Source organism: Amblyraja radiata, chromosome 22, assembly GCF_010909765.2.
Source record: "Amblyraja radiata isolate CabotCenter1 chromosome 22, sAmbRad1.1.pri, whole genome shotgun sequence".
In the NCBI taxonomy this organism is placed as follows: domain Eukaryota; kingdom Metazoa; phylum Chordata; class Chondrichthyes; order Rajiformes; family Rajidae; genus Amblyraja; species Amblyraja radiata.
In genome coordinates, this window is record NC_045977.1 from 8,728,376 (window position 1) to 8,748,966 (window position 20,591).

Below are 20,591 nucleotides of genomic sequence, written 5' to 3' on the forward strand. Positions count from 1 at the left end.
CATTGCATGAAAAAGTGCAATAGGTCAAGTGCTCTTAGCAAGACAGCAATAGAGATACTCTAATTACTCTCAATTCTCCTGGGTTAGGAAAATAAAATCAGTCAGGGATCCCATTTTTGGCTGTTAACCTCTGTGTATATGAATGCTGGACAGGGACTAGATTGGACTCAGTTGTCACCACCCTTTAGTTGTCAACACTTCCTATCAGGACAGGAAAGGTGACCATGGCGACTACAGGAACCCGGTGTCATAGGAAGGAACATAAGTGAATCTTCCTCATCATCTGTGAAACTGCATCTTAAAAAGGAGTTAGAATCTTCAGGAGAAAGAGAGTAGACATGAGAAACTGGTTGATTTTTTTGTTGTTGAAATATCAAGCTGGCCAATGGATATTGGTTATATCCCCAGAAGAGTATTCCCATCTTTCACAAGAACCCACAGATGTTTTGGGTTTTTTTTTACGAACCAGCTGAAGAAATCAGAAGTAATTTGGTGATTTTCTCTACGCTGTGATACCAATTAAATTGGAACTGCATTTGATCACTGCATATTTTCTTACGTTTTTTTTGGAAACATTTATCCATATGAATATAACTATCCAGTTAATCTCTATCACTTCCCCATCAACAGTATTTGTAATTTTCTTTACTGTCAGGTTGGGCCTGAATCATTAGTTGGGGTGGGAGATTGCAACCTTCACGTGGTCTGCCCTGTTTCGACGAATGCAATCAACCTGGTGTGCACAATCAAATAAGATCAAATAGAACAAGTTGTCCTACAACTTTAAGCTGTGCACGCCATACGCAAGAAGAAGAATCAGTTGTTAGGAAGGTATGAAAGAAATATTTATGTAAATATATTTTTTAATCTCCTGTTTTATTTTATCTCCTTATTTCTCCTGAGGTCAGGAGTAAAGGGGTCAGGTGCTGGGGGCGTAATAACAGTGAATGAGAGGCTGACAATTTGTTTCCATTACTCCAATATTGTTATTTTCACATCGGACACTGGCTATGAATAAACCACATTTTATCTGATTTTCTGCATTTCTTTGGATAGACCATGACCATTTCATGATTATTCAGTTACTGTTCGTCCCCAGCTTCAGTTCCTGTTTACTGTTTACTGTTACCACAACAGTTCAAAAGTCTGAAATATAGCTCAACAAACCAAGTTCCCGTATAGCAGAAGATGTCTGCAGTCACGTAGCAGCCAGCAAAACCAGACCCCAGTCTCCCACATGCTCATTTGTATCTATGGGCTGTACATGAGCCAGGCATTCGTAACCTGGGGAGGAGTGGCATATGAAAACCTGGCTGCCAGTCCTCTATGATACTTCAAGAATTCCAGATGGGCTTACACGGACTAACTGTGTAGGAAGGAACTGCAGATGCTGGTTTAAACCGACGATAGACACAAAATGCTGGCATATTTCAGCGGGACAGGCAGCATCGCTGGAGAGAAGGAATGGGTGACGTTTCGGGTCGAGACCCTTCTTAAGTCTGACTAGACCCAAAACGTCACCCATTCCTTCTCTCTAGAGATGCTGCCTGTCCCGCTGAGTTACTCCAGCATTTTGTGTCTATCTTACAAGGACTAAGGTTGACTTTAATCAGGAATCTGCAAGAGAAGTCGGAAATGTAAGTTAACAGGGTGTAGTGTAGGAAGGTACTGCAGATGATGGTTTAAATCGAAGATATGGCCTGATTCCTTTGTTATTGTTATTTTTGTTGCATATCTTTCATTAATTTGTCTATATCTCTCTTTATCACCGTCTATATTCCTCTGTTCAAATCTTAAATCAAAAATTCCAAAGGGCATTATGCCAGGTCAGTCTCCAACCAGTACTTACAAGATCATTGAAATAAAATGGCAGGAGACGAAGATATGGGAGGGGGATAAGGTGGTGTCAGGGAGCCATTCTAGAACTTGGGGTGCCTGCATACTGGGCCTGCATATGCTCACCTACCAGACTTGACGTGTGGTTAGGTTTGCATATCCTATGTCAACTAACCCTCTTGTAGTATAGAGATAGCTAAAGAGGTGGTGGGGAGATAGGTTACCAGATATTATAAACATTAATGCAGAAAATGAAATTCACACATTCCACAGAACAGTCACTGGAAACAACAGGTGTTTTTTTCAATCCAATTACTATGATTACTATATTTCTTCCTTAAAGGCTTTCAATACAGTAGATTACTGGATGGATGTTTAGATGAGTTTAACTTAGCACTTAAGCTATGTAATGCCTTCATGAATTTCAGGGCTATTGGTTTTCCTTTATAACTTTTGTTGCACAGTGGGTAGTTAATGATCAATACTAAACAGCACTAAAACTCACCATGGGTGATTCCAAAACCATTTAGCTTTGGACATTAGGAGCTAGGTTTATATTTTTGTCATGTATTTCTATTTGACAAAATTTCATTCTAATTTATCTTTTACAAAGAGACGGCAGTGATGTCATTAACTATAAACACAGATATTTTTTTATAACCAACCACACAGTGGGTGGGTATTGAATTGTGTAATTAGAGGTTACCTTATCTGGATGTACAGAGAGAATTGCCATGTTAAGAAGAATGTAGAGACATAAAATAAACCTTAAAAATGAGCACCATTTTAAAGCTCAGCATGTGCCCATATTGACATCAGTAATCGTGGCCATGTTTCCCCCATGTTCATCATTGAAACTTAAACTTTCAAAAAACAAAGAGTTACCAGTTCTTTATGTTCAGCAGTAATAGTTGGAGGTAGAGTGTCCATGTAAGAGTCTTTCAGGGGAGCCCAACCAAGCTGATGGGGTTCCAGATAAATCATACCACACCTGTTCAAAAAAGGTTTCCAATTCAGCACATGTGAAGTTATCTGCATCTTGTATTGACTGCTCAAGTTTGATAATGCCACAATTAATACCTGCTGACTGTTGCTGGAGAAGCCTGTTCCAAATCTGCTGGCTCAAATATCAAATTCATTTTGGAACTCATCTGGATAATTTCACCACTCATCAAACACAACTGGAAGACAAATGGCACATAAACAATTACGAGCAACACAGTGCCATCGAGCATTTCATTAAGCTTATCAGATCATGAAGAGAGCAGGCAACACAAGTGAAGATTGAGGACCATCTTGGTAACAGTGGCCAAAACAGACTGTTCTCACCAGACGTTACAGTTCGGCCAGAATCTTATTGAAGACTTGGCGCATAGTTCTTCTATTCTTAAACCAAAAATTCCAGAAGCTTTATACCAGTTTATTCTCCAGCCCGTCCTGGAGGTCACTGGCATAAAATGGCAAGGGATGGAGATGAGGGAGAAGGGTCAGGTGGACTCCCCAAGTTGTAATCTATGGAGTGCTTCCAGGCCCATGAGCTGGAAGGATAGGTCAGATGAATGTGTGGATGAAGGGATGATGTAGGAGAATGGGCTTTAAGTTTCCAGATCATTGGGACGCAGTCTGGGAATAACACACGCATGACAAAGGTCACGGAAATGGAGGAGATTTGAGGAGAAGAGAATTGAACCTGCAAAAATAGCAGGAGAACAGCACCTACTAACAATGATATACTGGGGAAGGCCAGCAATAGGAATCATTCAAACCCGTGTTCAACATAGTTCAGGATAAATGTATTCTGCTAAGGCATAGGCAGGACAAAATCCTAAAAGTAGCAATGGCAAAATTATAGAAATATTGTTTAATTATTTTGTTTCAGTCTTTACTAGAAAGATGTGCCAGATGGACATGGCATTTTATAATGAGATTAAAAGGATGTAAAGCTATGAAAAGAGTTGTCATGATATATTACTTAATTAAACTCAAAAAGGATAGAATCCCTCCTTCAGATGAATTACTTCCAGGGATTTTTGAAGAATCTATCCAATAGAAAGATCAGACACATTATTACATAATCTGAATACATTGTGATAAATGAATGCCCCTCTGGTAGATTCACAGATAGCTAAATTATTCTCTCTGACTAAATAGAAAAACACCCAGAAATGAAAATGAAACAATGAATAGTTGGTGTGTAGAAAGGGTCAGGCCGCATCTCTGGAGAAAAAGGATGGGTCACGTTTTGGGTTGGGACTCTTCTTCAGCCTTCTTCCGAATAGTTGGTGTAGATTTCAGGAAAATATGTCTTGTTTGATCAGAAAAGTAAGATTATTTAATATTTGGAAAATGGGAATCTAAATTGAATAAAATAGCTCAGGGAATTAAAAGTATAAATAAATATACCACTATTCATATCCATAAATTCCCTGTAGAGATAATACAATGAGAGAGATACAGTGAGTTTAATTAATCTATATTTCCAAAAAAGATGATGAGTGAAGAGAAGCTATGAAAGTTGCAGGAAATGGGACTGGTCCCACTATGATATATGATGTGTGATTCACATTTTAGAACCAAAAGCATGATTTATTAATTTGTGGGTGAAACCAAATTGGAAGAGGTCGTTGGTAATCATTACTATCAGGAGGACAAGTTTATAAAAGCATCAGTAATCTTACGGAATAGACATACACTAGGCAAATTTGTTTCAGTGCTACTAAGGGTGGGGTATTATATTTTGGAAAGAAAAATAAGAATATATATTACTCGAAAAAAATTCTAAATAGGATAAAAGAATAAAAATATTAAAAACATAATATTGGTTGTAAGCGCATAAAAATACAAACCAAATTTGGAGGGTTTATACCCAGATGGACATGTTTCAAAAGTAGAGAAAGTCAACTAAACATACAAAACTTGGTGAAAACGCAGTGTTAGCAGGTGTGGTTGCCCCTTTATTTAAAGGACACGATCACACTGGACAAGATGGAAAGATAAGAATGATGAGGATACACCATAAATCCAAGAATATAAGCATTAGGAAAGTGTGGACTTTTTCCCTCTTGAAGAGAAATGGAGAAGTACCCTACTTAATGTCACTAACATTATGAACGCTTTTGTAAGAATAGATGCGTTCAATTCATGAACATGAACAAAACTAAACAACATCTATATCATTTTGTTTACAAAGAGGTCCTTTGAAGATTTCAGGAAAAGAAACTATCAAAACTGTGGTAAAAATGTGAAGTATGCTGCCAGTGAATGGTTGAACCGAATAATATAGTTAGATTTAAGGATAAATTAATTAAACAGACAAGGGGGAAGGAAGTGGAGGGTTCTCTATGCTCTCCTCTTTTCATTAATAATTTTTGTACAAATATCTCAATTTATTTTTAAATCGCCTACTTTCTTGTTATCATCTAATGCAGTGTTCATATTTTCAATCCAAACAGCATCAACAGGTCCATCAAATACAATCCACTTCCTTGCATCAGTGATAGAAGTTGCTTGAGCTCGGAAAGATGTCGCAAGAACCCCGTCAGTCCATTCGTGGCTTACGAGATCAAAACACCCATACAGCTGTCCCATGGTGATAGCCTTGGGATTTATTATGCAGTATTCAACAGAATATTCATCCATTAACTTAGCTTGAAAAAAAAACAGATGAAAAATTACGAGAATTCAAAACAATTCGCCAATTTACAGCGTATATTCACCATGTCCGCAGTTTCAATTGTGTTTAGCACCATTTTCACCTTAAAATTATATCCAATTCTGACTCTCCACCTGATATACTCTTATTTACCAATTATGCAGTATTCAACAGATCCATTTGTGTGTACTATGTATTCCAACTATTTAGCTTTTTTAAATCCATTCTCTCTTGAAGAGCCAAGCTGTGGAATGCCAATGCAAAATTAATAGAAGGATGGACAGATGCTATTAACCATACAATAGATGGACACAACGTGCTGGAGTAACTCAGCAAGTCAGGCAGCATCTCCGAAGAACCCCCTAAGTTACTCCAGCACTCTGTCTATCTTTGGTATATACCAGCAACTCAGGAGTGCTCGTGAGCGTTCGGGACCTTGGGGGACCTCGGAAGCCCTCGGGAGCAGCGGTAAAGAGCCCACTTGCTCGTTCTTTCTGCGTCTTTTGAAGAACCTGGGGGGTGGGCGGGTGGGAGGGGGATGGGGTGGGGGTGTGATGTCACTTGCTGCGCATGGAACGTAGGGCAGCAGGCCGCAAGGAGCAGAGCCATTGTGACGTCATCAGCAAGACCATCTCGTTTATTTTCCATGTTATTTGAATTTTTTGAACATTTTCATAAATAACTCGAGAAATAAGGCATGAGATTTTCAGGTAAGGTGATTTTTGACATCATGGCGTAAATCTCTGTCGGAATTTGTAAAAATGTCACCGTTAGCGTCGTGTTTTCGAGGAGATGTGAAATGCACATGAACATCACAAATAAATACACATCCAAGATCAGAGTTTTATAAGTATAAAGATAGAACGTTTGTATGTCAACACATTGTGCAGAATAAAAGGAACACAACAGCACAATCATCCCTACTGGCAGTAATACCAGGATGCAACAAATAAAGATTAAGGTCAGACTAAAATAGGCAACCCATTATTTTCAAACAGTGGCCCATAGTTCTGGATTCTCTGAGAAGAGAAGATATCGTCTACACTTCTACAATCACATCTACTCCCCTCAGGATCCTGTTAGTTTCAATCAAAGCCCTTTTCATTCTATCGAACTCAAGTAGACAAAGTCCAGGCTGTCCAATATTTCCTCATAAGACAACCATCCCATTCAAAATATTAGACTAATACACTTTCGCTGAACTTCTTCCAAGTTATTAAGATCTTTCCTTAAATAAGAATGCCGATATTGTATACCATCGTCCAAAGTCTGAAGAAGGGCCTTGTCCCAAAACCTCATCCATTCCTTCTTTCCAGAGATGCTGCCTGTCCCACTGAGTTACTCCAGATTTTTGCGTCTATCTTTGGTTTAAACCAGCATCTGCAGTTCCTCTTACACATGATACCAAGATGAAGTGATCTCACCTGCCTGTACATTATCCAAATCCTCCCCAATACTTCCATATCCATGTGCCTATCCAAAAGCATCACCATTGTATCTGCCTCCACCACCACTCTTGGCAGCATGATCCAGGCACCCACCACTTTTTTTGCTCCATACATCACCTTGAAGTTTTGCCTCAATTTAAAGCTATGTGTAGTGGCCATTTGGCCTATTTTGCATGTCATTGTGGATGGCATGTTCCTTTAAATTTTAGCCAGCCCGTTATAATGTGGGTGGGATTTTATGACGTGTCTTGGGGCGTGTTTATGCAGCTTAACTGCTTGCGTGTTTTTTTTAGTTGGGAATTCGTTTTGGACAGGAGAGGGAGAAGGTTTATCCTTCGACCATGTCAAGCATGTCAAGCATGTCAAGCCTCATGTGAAGAAGAAGACACGAAGAGTTTTCTAGTATCTGAAGCAATGCGCTGGAGTTCGAAGAAGATTGCTGGAACAAGTCGGAAAACCTTGGATGTATCTTACTGTTTTATATCTACAATAAAGAAAATATTCATTAAAAGACTGTGTGCTGAAGCTTTATGAAAGTAGAAGCTCTGTAAGTCTCTGAGGCAGCTTGCATGCGTACCGAAGATATTCCCCTTATCCCCTCTCAACCAATTAGTGGCTAGGGAGTTAATTTCCTGAAAGATCTGAAAAATCTGCCGCTACATTAAGTCGAAGGATACCTCCGGCAGGGGGTAATTGCCAGTCCCAGAGATTGGGACAGAAGAAGAAGAAGATAAGTAAAAGCGAACCTCCGGCGGGGGTAAATACCAGTCCCTGAGATAGGGACAGAAGATCGAAGTGCGAAGGCTAAGACCTAGGAGAGGTGCGGCCAGAGCAGGACGAAGGCTAAGACCTCGAAAAGGCGCAGCCAAAGAAGATTGGTTCCAATCGTGGAACTGAAGAAGATCTCGGCCAGGAGGAGCCTTGAGGTCTATCAACAGCATCGGAACGCATCGGAAGACGTATCACTGGATTGTGAGTACGAATTGATTATTACCTTTTGAATTAAAATTACGGTTTTAATTGAAAGAATTCTGTAATAGAGCTCAACAAGCTGTTTTCTCCAGCATGTCTGGGAAAGGCAGACCGACCTTGGATTGTTTTGAATCAACCAGATAAAGGAGCATTCCATTCGAATTAGCATCATTTATTTTGCACCTGGAATTAGAGAGAGGTTCTCTACATTATCAGTATGTTTTAGTTTTGGAAGAAATTGTTGATAATAACAAAGTCACTCAGAAGCAGAGACTTTTTTTCGACTAATTTAAAGACTTGGCAATCTGCCAAGACCTCTTTTAAATCATGAAGGAAGATGAGGGCAGAGCTATGCCAGAAGAGCCACATGGTGGTGAAGAAAGACCAGCCAGACAACTTAAACTCACTGAGAAAGGTCGAAGTTATGTTCTCAAGGAGGCTGAATTGGATAGGAACAAGTTGGGGAAGAAGATTAGAAAGCTGTTTGAAAGTGTGAAGACACTCATGGAATCAGAAGAGAACCAGGACAAGGTGGAAGAGGTATTAGAGAAGAAAGTTATGGATGAAAAAGAGCGCTTACGGTTTCTGGTGAAGTACACACAAGGAAAGGTGAAGGGGCTTGTGGAAAGTTGTCAGATGGAGCCAGACAACCAGGGCTATAAAAAGGCGAGAAGATTATTGAAGGAACGTTTTGGTGATGAACAGAGGATTGCGAATGCATACATTGAAAAGGCCCATGATTGGAAAGAAATCAAGCCAGAAGATGTGGATAAATTGAGTGAATATGCAATATTTCTGAGAAGATGTTGCAGCTCCATGAAAAATCTTGGCTATATGGAGGAAATTAATCTTTCAAGTAATATGAGAATCATCATTAGCAAGTTGCCCAGAAGAATGAGAGAAAAGTGGAGAGATAGGGCAGGTGAAATACGTGATAAGAGCAAACAAGTAGCCAGGCTACCAGACCTGGTGGAATATTTAGAAAGAGAAGTACGGTACATGTCAGATTCATGCAGCGGGATTATTGAAGAAGCCAAGCCACTTGCAATTTATAAGGGTTCTACCTATGTCAAAACTAAAAAAAGACAGGGCCTAAGAAAAGCAATTTTGCTACCAATATAATACCTGAGAAGGTGTTAGGTGGTGCAAAAGAGGATGCACCGACCAGAAAGAATGAATTCTGTCCATTTTGTGATGAAGTAGGTCACACCATAAGATGGTGTCGTAAATTTAAGGAAAAGAAATATGAAAAAAAGATGGACTTTTTAAAAAGGAATGGAATCTGCTATGGATGTTTAAAGAAAGGGCACATGGTAAAAGACTGTAGGTGTCCAATAATTTGTGACAAATGTAAGCAGAATCATCCTGATGTGCTTCATACTGTAAAGAAAGAGCCAGATCATACTGAGCAGAAAAAGGAGTCAGCGGATGTAAATGCTATCACCTCGCCTCAAGTAACTGCACATATTGGGGCCGGAGAGAAAGCATGCATTTTCTCTATTTTACCAGTACAAGTGAGAAATAGGGAAACTAATGTAGTGTTGCAAACATATGCATTTCTGGATCATGGGAGTTCAGCTACTTTTTGCACAGAGAATTTGATGAGAAGGTTGGACATTACTGGAGAGAAAGTTAAAATTCAAATGCGTACCATGAATAAAGAAAAGGATTACCAGAGTTATTATATAACAAATATGGAGATATCCAGTTTGGATGAAGATAATTTTATTCCAATTTCAGAGGTTTTCACACATGAAACAATGCCTGTTGGTCATCAAAATGTACCCAGATGTGAAGACTTACAGCAATGGCCTTACCTGAAAGAAGTCAAAATAACAAATATAAATTCTGATATTGACTTACTTATTGGAACGAATGCCCTGAGAGCATTAGAACCTGTACAGATAATTAGGAGCCAAGGGGATGGACCATATGCTATGAAGACCCTACTAGGATGGGTTATTTATGGCTCCTTGGGTAAGAATAAGGAAAGCACCAGCAAAATGAATTGCCGTGCTGTTGCTGTTAACCAAATATCTACAGGTAAATTGGAAAAGCTGTTAATGAAGCAATATAATCATGACTTCAATGAAAGTACCAGCCAAGAACATGAAGAAATGTCTAGAGAAGAATTGAAATTCTTAGATATTATGAACCATTCAGTTAAGATGAAAAATGGACATTATTGTTTGGATTTACCTTTCAAGAAGGAAAGTGTCAATTTACCAAATAATCGCTATATGGCTGAACAGCGTATTCATGGTTTGAAACGTAAATTTGTTAAGAACACGAAATTTCAAGAGGAATATACATCCTTCTTACAGAATATGATTAATAACGATTATGCTGAAAGGATACCAATGAATCAACTATATCGAGATGATGGAGAGATCTGGTATATTCCGCACCATGGGGTGTACCACTCGAAGAAAGGGACATTGAGGGTGGTCTTTGACTGCGCGGCAGTCTTTAAAGGGACATCACTTAACAGTGAATTACTGCAAGGTCCAGACCTTACTAACTCGCTCCTTGGAGTTCTCAGCAAATTTAGGCAAGAACCGATAGCTTTGATGGCTGATATCAGAGCAATGTTTTATCAAGTGAAAGTAACTGGTAAACATATTGATTATCTGCGATTCTTATGGTGGCCTGAAGGGGATGTGCAGCAAGACCTTGTTGATTACCGAATGAAAGTACATCTTTTCGGAGCAGTGTCATCTCCAAGTTGTGCGAATTTCGCTTTGAGGAAAACCGCAGAGGATAATAAAGATTATTTCCCAGAGGAGGTAATTTCCACTTTGAAAAATAATTTTTATGTGGACGATTGCCTAAAATCCGTATCTACCGAGTTAGAGGCAATTCAAATAGTGAAGCACCTAACCTTTCTCTGCAATAAGGGAGGATTTGTACTTACCAAGTGGGTCAGCAACAGTCGTGCTGTTTTGGAAAGCATTCCACCAGATGACAGAGCCGAAGAAACCAAGGTGATGGATTTAGACAAAGACAACTTGCCAATGGAAAGGGCACTGGGACTGCACTGGTGTGTGGAAACGGATGTGTTTAAGTTTAAATTGTCAATTCAGGAACGACCATGCACAAGAAGGGGTATCTTATCTGTGATTGGTTCAGTATATGATCCTTTGGGATTTCTGGCACCATTTACACTGCCAGCCAAATTAATTTTACAGAATCTGTGTCGAGAAAAACTTGGTTGGGATGAGAGTATAACTCAAACATCTTCGCACAGTTGGACAGAATGGTTAAAAGACCTCCAAAAAATGTCAACGTTTAAAGTAGATCGGTGTATAAAGCCTAAAACCATTGGTAATATCGGAAATGCGCAACTGCATCACTTTTCGGATGCCAGCGAAAGTGGTTATGGGACTGTTTCATACTTAAGACTACAAGATGTAAACAAAAGAGTGCATATTGCATTCGTAATGGGAAAAGCCAGAGTAGCACCATTGAAGCAAAAGACGATTCCCAGAATGGAACTTACAGCAGCAGTCTTAGCTGTGAAAATTGACATAATGCTGAAAAAGGAACTGCAATTTCAACTGGAAGAATCTACCTTCTGGACCGATAGTACTACGGTTTTGAAATACATTAACAATGAAAACAAACGTTTTATGACATTTGTTGCAAATAGAGTTTCCTTTGTACTAGGAGCTACTAATGTTTCTCAATGGAGATATGTTAATACAAAGGAAAATCCTGCGGATGAAGCCTCTAGGGGACAAACAGCAAATTGCTTTCTTAATAACAAGAGATGGATCAATGGGCCAAAGTTTCTTAGTAAGCCAAGTAGAGAATGGCCAAAGCTTGAACTCGGATTTGAAATCTCTACAACAGATCCAGAAATTAAACAAAACATTTCGGTGAATGTAATTGAAAAAAACTCATATGACACCGTGAATAGTTTAATTACCCACTTTTCATCATGGAATAAATTGAGAACATCGGTAGCCTGGTTTCTTAAAATAAAAACAAGATTGTTGATGAAAATTCGGGAAAAGAAAGCCATAACAGAAAGTATCTTGGAGAAGAATCCTGCGGAAAGGGAAAAGGAAATCAAATTCCAGACGCAAGTTTTTGAAGCATCACCTAGCCAACAGTGCCTATGTCTTGATGATCTCCTCAAAGCAGAAAATGCGATCATTTCTTTCTGTCAAAGGCAGAAATACAAAGAAGAGATATTAACATTACAAGCTGGTGGACCAGGGGTAAAAAGAAGTAGTCAATTGTATAAGCTCGACCCAATTTGGGAAGGAGATCTTCTGCGGATGGGTGGACGCCTAAACAGATTGGCAATGCCTGAAGAAAGGAAACGTCCTATCATTCTCGCTAAGGACTTTTACATAACAACATTATTATTACGGCATATTCATGAACAAATTGGGCATGGAGGAAGAAATTACATGCTATCCCAACTTCGTAAAAAATATTGGGTTACCAAGGCTAATTCAGCAGCAAGAAAGATAATAAAAAATTGCATCATATGCACGCGAGAGCGTGGGAAACTTGGTATACAGAAGATGGCAGACTTGCCTTTGGAGAGGATCACTCCAGACAAACCTCCATTCACAGATGTGGGGGTGGATTATTTTGGTCCTATGGAAGTTAAGAGAGGACGTAGCCTTGTGAAAAGATATGGTGTGATCTTCACTTGTACGGCGAGTAGAGCGGTACATCTTGAAGTTGCATCTACACTCGACACGGACTCATGTATTCAGGCATTAAGGAGATTTATTTGTCGACGGGGTCAAGTTACTTCGTTAAGATCGGATAATGGTTCGAATTTCGTTGGAGCGGATAGGGAACTAAAAAAAGCACTCAAAGACTTAAATCAGGATAAAATCCAATATACTATGCTTCAACAAGGCATAAAATGGAACTTTAATCCTCCAATGGGTTCCCATCATGGCGGTATTTGGGAACGATTAATTCGTATGGTACGAAATGTGCTGCGCTCCGTTCTGAGACAACAAGTTTTGGATGATGAAGGGTTACAGACACTGTTTTGTGAAATTGAGGCGATTTTAAACGATCGACCTATTACGAAAGGTTCTGACGATCCTAATGACCTGGAAGTACTCACACCAAATCATATTCTTCTGCTGAAAACCATTCCAACACTTCCACCTGGGCTTTTTGTAAAAGAAGATTTGTATATGAGACGTAGATGGAAGCAAGTACAATATATGGCAAATCTTTTTTGGAGGAGATGGATACAAGAGTATTTGCCTTTAATCCAAGAACGACAACGATGGCTAAGGATTAAAAGGAACTTTGTTCCAGGCGACATTGTGTTGGTGGCTGACTCTACAGCATCTAGAGGTTCTTGGTTAATGGGTAGAATACTGGAAATCATGCCTGATGTTCAGGGTTTGGTACGTATAGTGCGACTGAAAACAAAAAACAATGTTTTAATAAGACCAATAACTAAGTTGTGCTTGCTTCTAGAAGGCGAAAGCGAAGATGGAAGAGTCGAGAAAGAATTGTGATTGCAGATATATAGTGCATGCTATTTTTTCCTCATTAGTATGGTGGTTAGTATCCACGCCTGGCATGCGGGCGATCGCGGTTTGATTTCCTGACGAGGGAGCCACAGGGTTTTATTCCCTGATATTTTGATTTTGATTTTGATGTATGTTAAGCCTTAATGGCCAATTTTTTGATGTTATTTGGTAATTGCCTCATTATGTATTCGGAACAATTAGGGGCCGGTATCAAGTGGCCATTTGGCCTATTTTGCATGTCATTGTGGATGGCATGTTCCTTTAAATTTTAGCCAGCCCGTTATAATGTGGGTGGGATTTTATGAGGTGTCTTGGGGCGTGTTTATGCAGCTTAACTGCTTGCGTGTTTTTTTTAGTTGGGAATTCGTTTTGGACAGGAGAGGGAGAAGGTTTATCCTTCGACCATGTCAAGCATGTCAAGCATGTCAAGCATGTCAAGCCTCATGTGAAGAAGAAGACACGAAGAGTTTTCTAGTATCTGAAGCAATGCGCTGGAGTTCGAAGAAGATTGCTGGAACAAGTCGGAAAACCTTGGATGTATCTTACTGTTTTATATCTACAATAAAGAAAATATTCATTAAAAGACTGTGTGCTGAAGCTTTATGAAAGTAGAAGCTCTGTAAGTCTCTGAGGCAGCTTGCATGCGTACCGAAGATATTCCCCTTATCCCCTCTCAACCAATTAGTGGCTAGGGAGTTAATTTCCTGAAAGATCTGAAAAATCTGCCGCTACACTATGCCCCCCTCGTCTTTAATATTTCTACCCTGGGTAAAAGGTTCTGACTACCTGCCTATCTATGCCTCTCATAATTTTATATATTTCTATCAGGATTCCCCTCAATCTCTGGCATTCCAGAGAAGACAATCCAGGTCTGTTCAACCTCTCCTTGTTGCTAATACCTAATCCAGGCGTCATTCTGGTACAAGTCCTGAACTAGGAGATCCCCTCTGCACCTCAGATCTCTAAAACCTATCCGCATTTAGATGACGTGATTGTTTGTAATTTGTCTTCCTAATATTTCACATTTTCCAATAAAATACTCGCTCATAGATCTTTGTCCATTTGCTTAACATCTTACTAACCTCCTTATGTCCTCCTCACAAATTACTTCCTAGCCATCTTTGCAAGCACTTTTATTCTGCAAAGCTACAACAAGTACATTGGTTTAAGTATCAGTTAAACCATTACCTGCATACAAATCGCCAAGTGCTCCTGCTAATACTTTGAAGGCACAGGTTTTACCACCCATAGGATCACCAACAATCATAAATCCATGACGTACTAACATCATCTCATAAATCTGTTGAAGCAAAATATAAATTAATTCAATACTTCATTTCAGAAACCAGTTTTTTTTTTCAATCTATTACAGAATCACGTATAGAAACAAAAAAAACACCAGAAGTTAATAAAAACATAGGTTATTATATATTAACATTAGCAGCAACTTCCTTGTTGACTTTTGCCCGATTCATCTTTTATTCACAGATCTGCCTAATGTTGAAGAATATTTGATGGTGGGGAAGATCAACATTGCTTCAGTCCATGACTAAAGAACAATTCCATCTCCCTTGCACTCAGTGAGCGGGATAATAATCATATTTTAGATATGTATTGTCAAGTTACATTGGTACCCTATTCTAGCTATGAAAAGGAGCGACAAATGCAGACATAGAAGTAAACACTTCCAACACCTCTCCTTTCCAAGTTGTGACCATCCAGGAACATTCTACTTTCGGGCACTTTGAAAGTCACTTCACCACAGCCATGGACCTGGCTCAAGATGGCAACAGTACCATCTCACGAACATTTAAGGATGGAAAATAATCCTGACTTTTCCATTCATGTCCAGGTCCCACAAATGACTTAAAAAATTTCTAAAAGAATGTAAATTCAGGAATATAAAATTTATAAATTTACAATACAATTATTCTCCATCACACTGAGAATTAAAGGAGGGAATCTTTATATTAATCACTAAAAATCAATTATTCTTGGGCTGATGCAATATTGACCTAACTGTATGCTGCCGTTTTTTTGTGAATAAAATAAGGACAATCAACAAACTGGGAGGAACACTGCATTTAAGGAAAGAAATATAACAGAAAATAAATATGGCAGATTGATATCTCAGGTAACACCAGGTGCAGTTTTATTGTTCATGATCACACCTTTATATTAAGGTTGTATTCACCCTGAATGCAATTGTCAAGCATGAAAATTATAAGGCTGTGAAATTCTGAAGAATTTCTATTGACCTCATATCATAACTTTGGCAGCAGAAACCATTGGGACATAGTGACAATAATCATCTACAGCCATCTACAATCAATTACCTGACATTTCCACTGGATTTCTGGTGAAGTTATAGTGGGAGAGCAAGAACATCAGAATTTCAGGACCAGAGTTATGTTTTTGCTTCAATTGTGGGAACAAAGGTCACCTGGTCTCCTGAACCTATTCCATCATTCAATGGGTTACCACTCACAAGCTTAGATGGCCAACTTTAACTGGAATGGTGTGCTGTCTAACCCCTGCCATGCCTTTCCAATCCACACCTCCCCCTCTGCCTTTGAAGTGTCTGCCCTCAGCATAGGTCTCACCTACATCACCATCGATCTCACCAATGTAGCCCTCCGCCCTCACCTCAATGAGTTTCAAGCCTGCAATCATATTGAGCTATTCTTTCTATTTCTCAATCAAGAAGGCTCGAGGGCCCTGTGGCTCTCCCTAGAATGTAGATCCAACCAGTTCCCTTCTACTAACACTCTTCGCTGCAGGTAAAGCTTGTTCTCACCCGTAACTATTTCTCTTTTGATTCCCCCCAATTCCCTAATTGGGGGTTAAATTGACAGTACAACATTCTGGTTTAAATTAGCCATCTAAGGATTAATTCATAATTGTCTTTGTTTGTGTCTCTCTCAAAGGCCATCCCAGTAATTAAAAGGAGACTATCCATTTTACTATTGAAAGTGCATGGTGTAGTGGGACAGATGTGGTAGTAACGCAACTCAAAAGTAGATGATGGTAATCAAAAATCAGAAACTACTATAAATATATGCTTCTTAGAAACATCAAACAAAAGAAATGGTGACAACGTTAAATAATTTAAGTGACCTGAATAATCTTCTCAATAAACCACGGGACAGGCTGCAGCTTCATTCTCTTAATGTTGCTCTTCAAAGCATTAATGAAAACGTCACGTTCCGGTACAGGAAGCACCACACCAGGGAACAGGTCGGATATTATGCCCTGAGGTAATGAGAAAGATAGGCTAGATTTTAACAATAAAACATTTACATTTATACAACCACTTTCAAGCCTCATTCAGGAAGTCTGAAAGTGTTTTACAATCTATGAGGCCATGTTGAAGTGTATTGTAATAAATCACAAAGAGCTGGCATAACTCAGCGGTCAGACAGCTTCCCTGCAGGACATATATAGTTGACGTTTCACCCGAAACGTCACCTAGACATGTCCTCCAGAGATGCTGCCTGACTCGCTGAATTACTCCAGCACTTTATGTTCTCCACAAGATACCAGCATCTGCAGTTCCGTGTGTCTGTATGGTCATAATTTAGAAACACAATAGCAAAATTGTGATTAGCAAGTCCCCACAGTCAAGTGAAAATGACAAAATGACCATGTTAATGTCTCATTCAAGACGCTATGGCTTAGAAAGTGCTCCACTGGAGGCAAAGAAATGGGGAGAGGAAATAGGATGAATGAGACTGCTCCTCTGAGCGCTGGCAAGAAGCCAATGTACCTATTCTATACCCCACAAAGACATGAGAGCAGTCTACAAACGTCTGTGTATTGGTGAAGCCCGGGCACATCCAATTTCTCACCTCAGTGAGCTGAAAATAAAATAGATAAAATCTCTTCCACTTACATTCAGAAATTGGTACTTCCCCAACCCCCTCTTTGAAAAGGCAGTGATACTGGGAGATGTGACAGAGATCAGCAACAGCACACTGTGAACCCGAGGTTGGGACTTTGATAATGACTATGAGCCAAACCTCCACAGGCAGATTAATCAAGATATTGCATTGGAGGTTGCAAGAGGTCAGAGATCTGAATGGGGACAAGGAATGCGGTAGAAGTGTTTTAAGAATTATACCAGAAAGGATGACAATCCTGCCAAGAAATTAGATTTATATATCAACAAGTTATGGCACCAAGAATTGTTCAGGATATGGCTCTGTTTTGAGTTGAGTTGATTTTCAGGGATTTTTTTTTCCAGAGCTACATGGATAGAGTTCTAGGACAACATGTTTTATGGTGCACCTTGCCTTCTACGTATATAGTCTATGTCCAACCTAATGAACCATTGCTGAAACAACAAATCACAGGCCTTTTAATTACAGATTCTCATGTTAGTCCAAAAGACGCCACAACAGTTTTGTTTTGTTTTGAACAATTGGAACTGAAAATGCAGGCAATGAAAAGATTACAAATGAGAAGTTGAAAAAAAAATATTTTTAACCATTGCGTCTCAACCAATTTTTCCATGTGGGGGTCTGGTAGTTTGATTGGCATTTTCAACTTTTGTCTCAATTTTCCAATGAATGAAGTTTTGCTTTTATTTAATTGTTAACATTATGGTCAGTCAGTTCATGGTTCTGCACTATGTCCTTACAGTGCTCACTAATTATTTTCAAATAAATCTATTTGCAATAAATATGTTGTGCACTGCAGACTCGATTTCCTCCAGTAATATTTTTATTTCTTCATAATCTACCTGAAACAGAGGTACATCCTGGGCTAAAAACTTGGCCAAGTTCACATCCAACAGGGCTTGCAACAACAACACACTCTCATTCTGAGCTGTGTATTTGAGTTTGAGGTTTCCAGCTGCTGTGAGGACTGACTTCACTGCACGCATTCCATAATCATAGTGATGCTGCGATGATAACTGCTCGGAGCACAGACGATAGGTAGCCACAATCTTCTGAGAAAGACTGGAGAAGTAAAATTAAAGGTAAGAGTTGATGGAGGGAAGAGAGCAACAAGGTGCAGTCAGTTTGGTCTAACACAATTATTTAAAATCGTAATATTGTAAAGAATTAACAGTTGAGAAAACACAACAGTCGATCCTTTGAACCAGACAGTTGCATCATGTGATATTGTACATTAAATATTCAGTCCAAGGGATTTTGGAAGATCAGCCTAAAAACACATTTTTCTAAAGTTAGTTTTCAGTTGTAATGTCAGTCTATACTTGAACTAGAATGAAAGCAAAATACACACACATAAATGGACCTTGAAAAATAGCCCATGTAGATATGTACTAGATATAGTTAACTAATGATGTTGTGATATGTATGGGATGTTGTTTATACTTGAAGATATACCTCAATCCACCTATCAGTGATTTCTGCTGCTGGTATTGCCAAAATGTGTAAAGTTATGGGAATGTTGCTTGATTTAAATAATTCTATCTGGCATATGCATCTCTAGTGTTTGGTTGGCAAATAAAACCAAGATCTGCAACCAGATCTGTTGTGTTTAATCAGTGATTTCTACAGTTTACATCCCAAAGATGTTCACTGCTGATCAGGTAACTTCCCGAGTTTATCTTTGTCCTGGTAAAATGTTCATCCTGTCTGATGCTTGCAAACCTATGAAGGGATGACAAGGAAGGACTGTGGATTCTCAGTCCTGCAATATCATCACAAGTGTATACACTACTCGACATAGACCTCTTTAACACTGATGCTTGGCACATTTCGTTGGCAGGTATGGCCACAACTTGGACAGGAATTTGGTCCTGCCGTTCCAAAGAAAGGAGTTACCTGGTGCATCGGAGCGGAAATGGCTGTTAGTGTGAGATCAGAACAAACTTACCAAAGTGGGCAGGCAATGGGCATTGCACCCACCTTTCATTGATAATGAGTTAATCCCTCATTAGTCTCACACATGATGGCACCTGTCACAGTTCACCGATTTTCCTGTAGGTAAGGTTTATGTATTGCTACATTTTAAGAGGATTTAAAATAATTAAAAATATATTTAGTTTTTAACCTTCGTGAGTCAATGAACCCCATTGAATAAAGCGAAATTTCACCAATCAGAGCGTAGTCTGGCACCATCATAGCGACAGTACGGAACAATGCCTGTAAAAATTCAAGAACATGGAGTACATTCAAAATATCAGTCATAAGGAGAATCAATATGATCCAACCATTAATATTCTGGGGAGGAAATGTATCTAAACACCACAAATTAGGTTGTCCTATTCATTGTAATCCATGACATCATCAGTACATCAGCAATGGGCTATGGGATTCAAAACCTCCCCCAAAATAATTGATATGGAGATTATTTGGTTAACTGCATATTCATAGAAAAATAGAAACATAGAAAATAGGTGCAGGAGGAGCCATTCGGCCCTTCGAGCCAGCACCGCCATTCATTGTGATCATGGGCGATCGTCCCCAATCAATAACCCGTGCCTGCCTTCTCCCCATATCCTATGATTCCACCAGCCCCTAGAGCTCTATCTAACTCAAATTCAAATTCAAAAACTCGGCCGCAGAGATCGTAAGTCTGATGACAAACCAATTCTTTGCTTATAGTTATATTAAAAACTAGACCAAGTGGGACCCCGTTGGATCCCATCCCTTCAACGCGCAGTTGCAGCGGGGGGCGGCCTGCGGTGTCTCACACACACTAACCCCCCCCCCCTTGATATTATATTAATATTATAATTAATATTAATTAATATTTAATTAAGAGAGCGACAGAAGAAACTGCAGATGCTGGTTTACCAAAAAAGACACTAGGTGTTGCAACTCAGTGGGTCAGACAGCATCTCTGGAAGACGTGGATAAGTGTAATTTTGGATCAAGACCCTTCATCAGATTTATTTAGTTAGATTTAAATCCCACAGATGCCTTAGAGGGATTTGAACACCTCTCTCTGGTTCACTGCACTATCAAGCACAGTTTACTGATCAGGAACATTGACCTGTGGAGTAAATCTGACAATTCCAAGTTGGAAAATATCCAATTTGAAATGGTGCTTCAGGGTTTGTAGTATAAGAGATCAGTTCCCCACCTGCTTGCTTCCTGGATTCACATTCTGGAACCTGGTCTATGGTTCTCTGTAAACTGATTTTCCATTGTTTGTTTTATAATCATGACACAAATCTAAATATATTAA

General features: G+C 39.2%; 1 protein-coding gene across 2 annotated transcripts in view; it reads right to left on the reverse strand.

Moving 5' to 3' along the window:
- Positions 1 to 20,591, reverse strand: part of dnah3 (dynein axonemal heavy chain 3) — a 175,369-nt gene that overhangs the window by 52,395 nt on the left and 102,383 nt on the right. For both annotated transcript variants that reach the window (XM_033040327.1, XM_033040326.1), the window contains exons 31-37: positions 19,452 to 19,543; positions 18,169 to 18,388; positions 16,545 to 16,679; positions 14,616 to 14,727; positions 5,242 to 5,483; positions 2,917 to 3,017; positions 2,722 to 2,827 (exon numbers count right to left, since the gene is read on the reverse strand). In XM_033040327.1, coding sequence (XP_032896218.1) covers positions 2,722 to 2,827; positions 2,917 to 3,017; positions 5,242 to 5,483; positions 14,616 to 14,727; positions 16,545 to 16,679; positions 18,169 to 18,388; positions 19,452 to 19,543 — 1,008 coding nt within the window. The remainder of the gene's footprint in view (positions 1 to 2,721; positions 2,828 to 2,916; positions 3,018 to 5,241; positions 5,484 to 14,615; positions 14,728 to 16,544; positions 16,680 to 18,168; positions 18,389 to 19,451; positions 19,544 to 20,591) is intronic.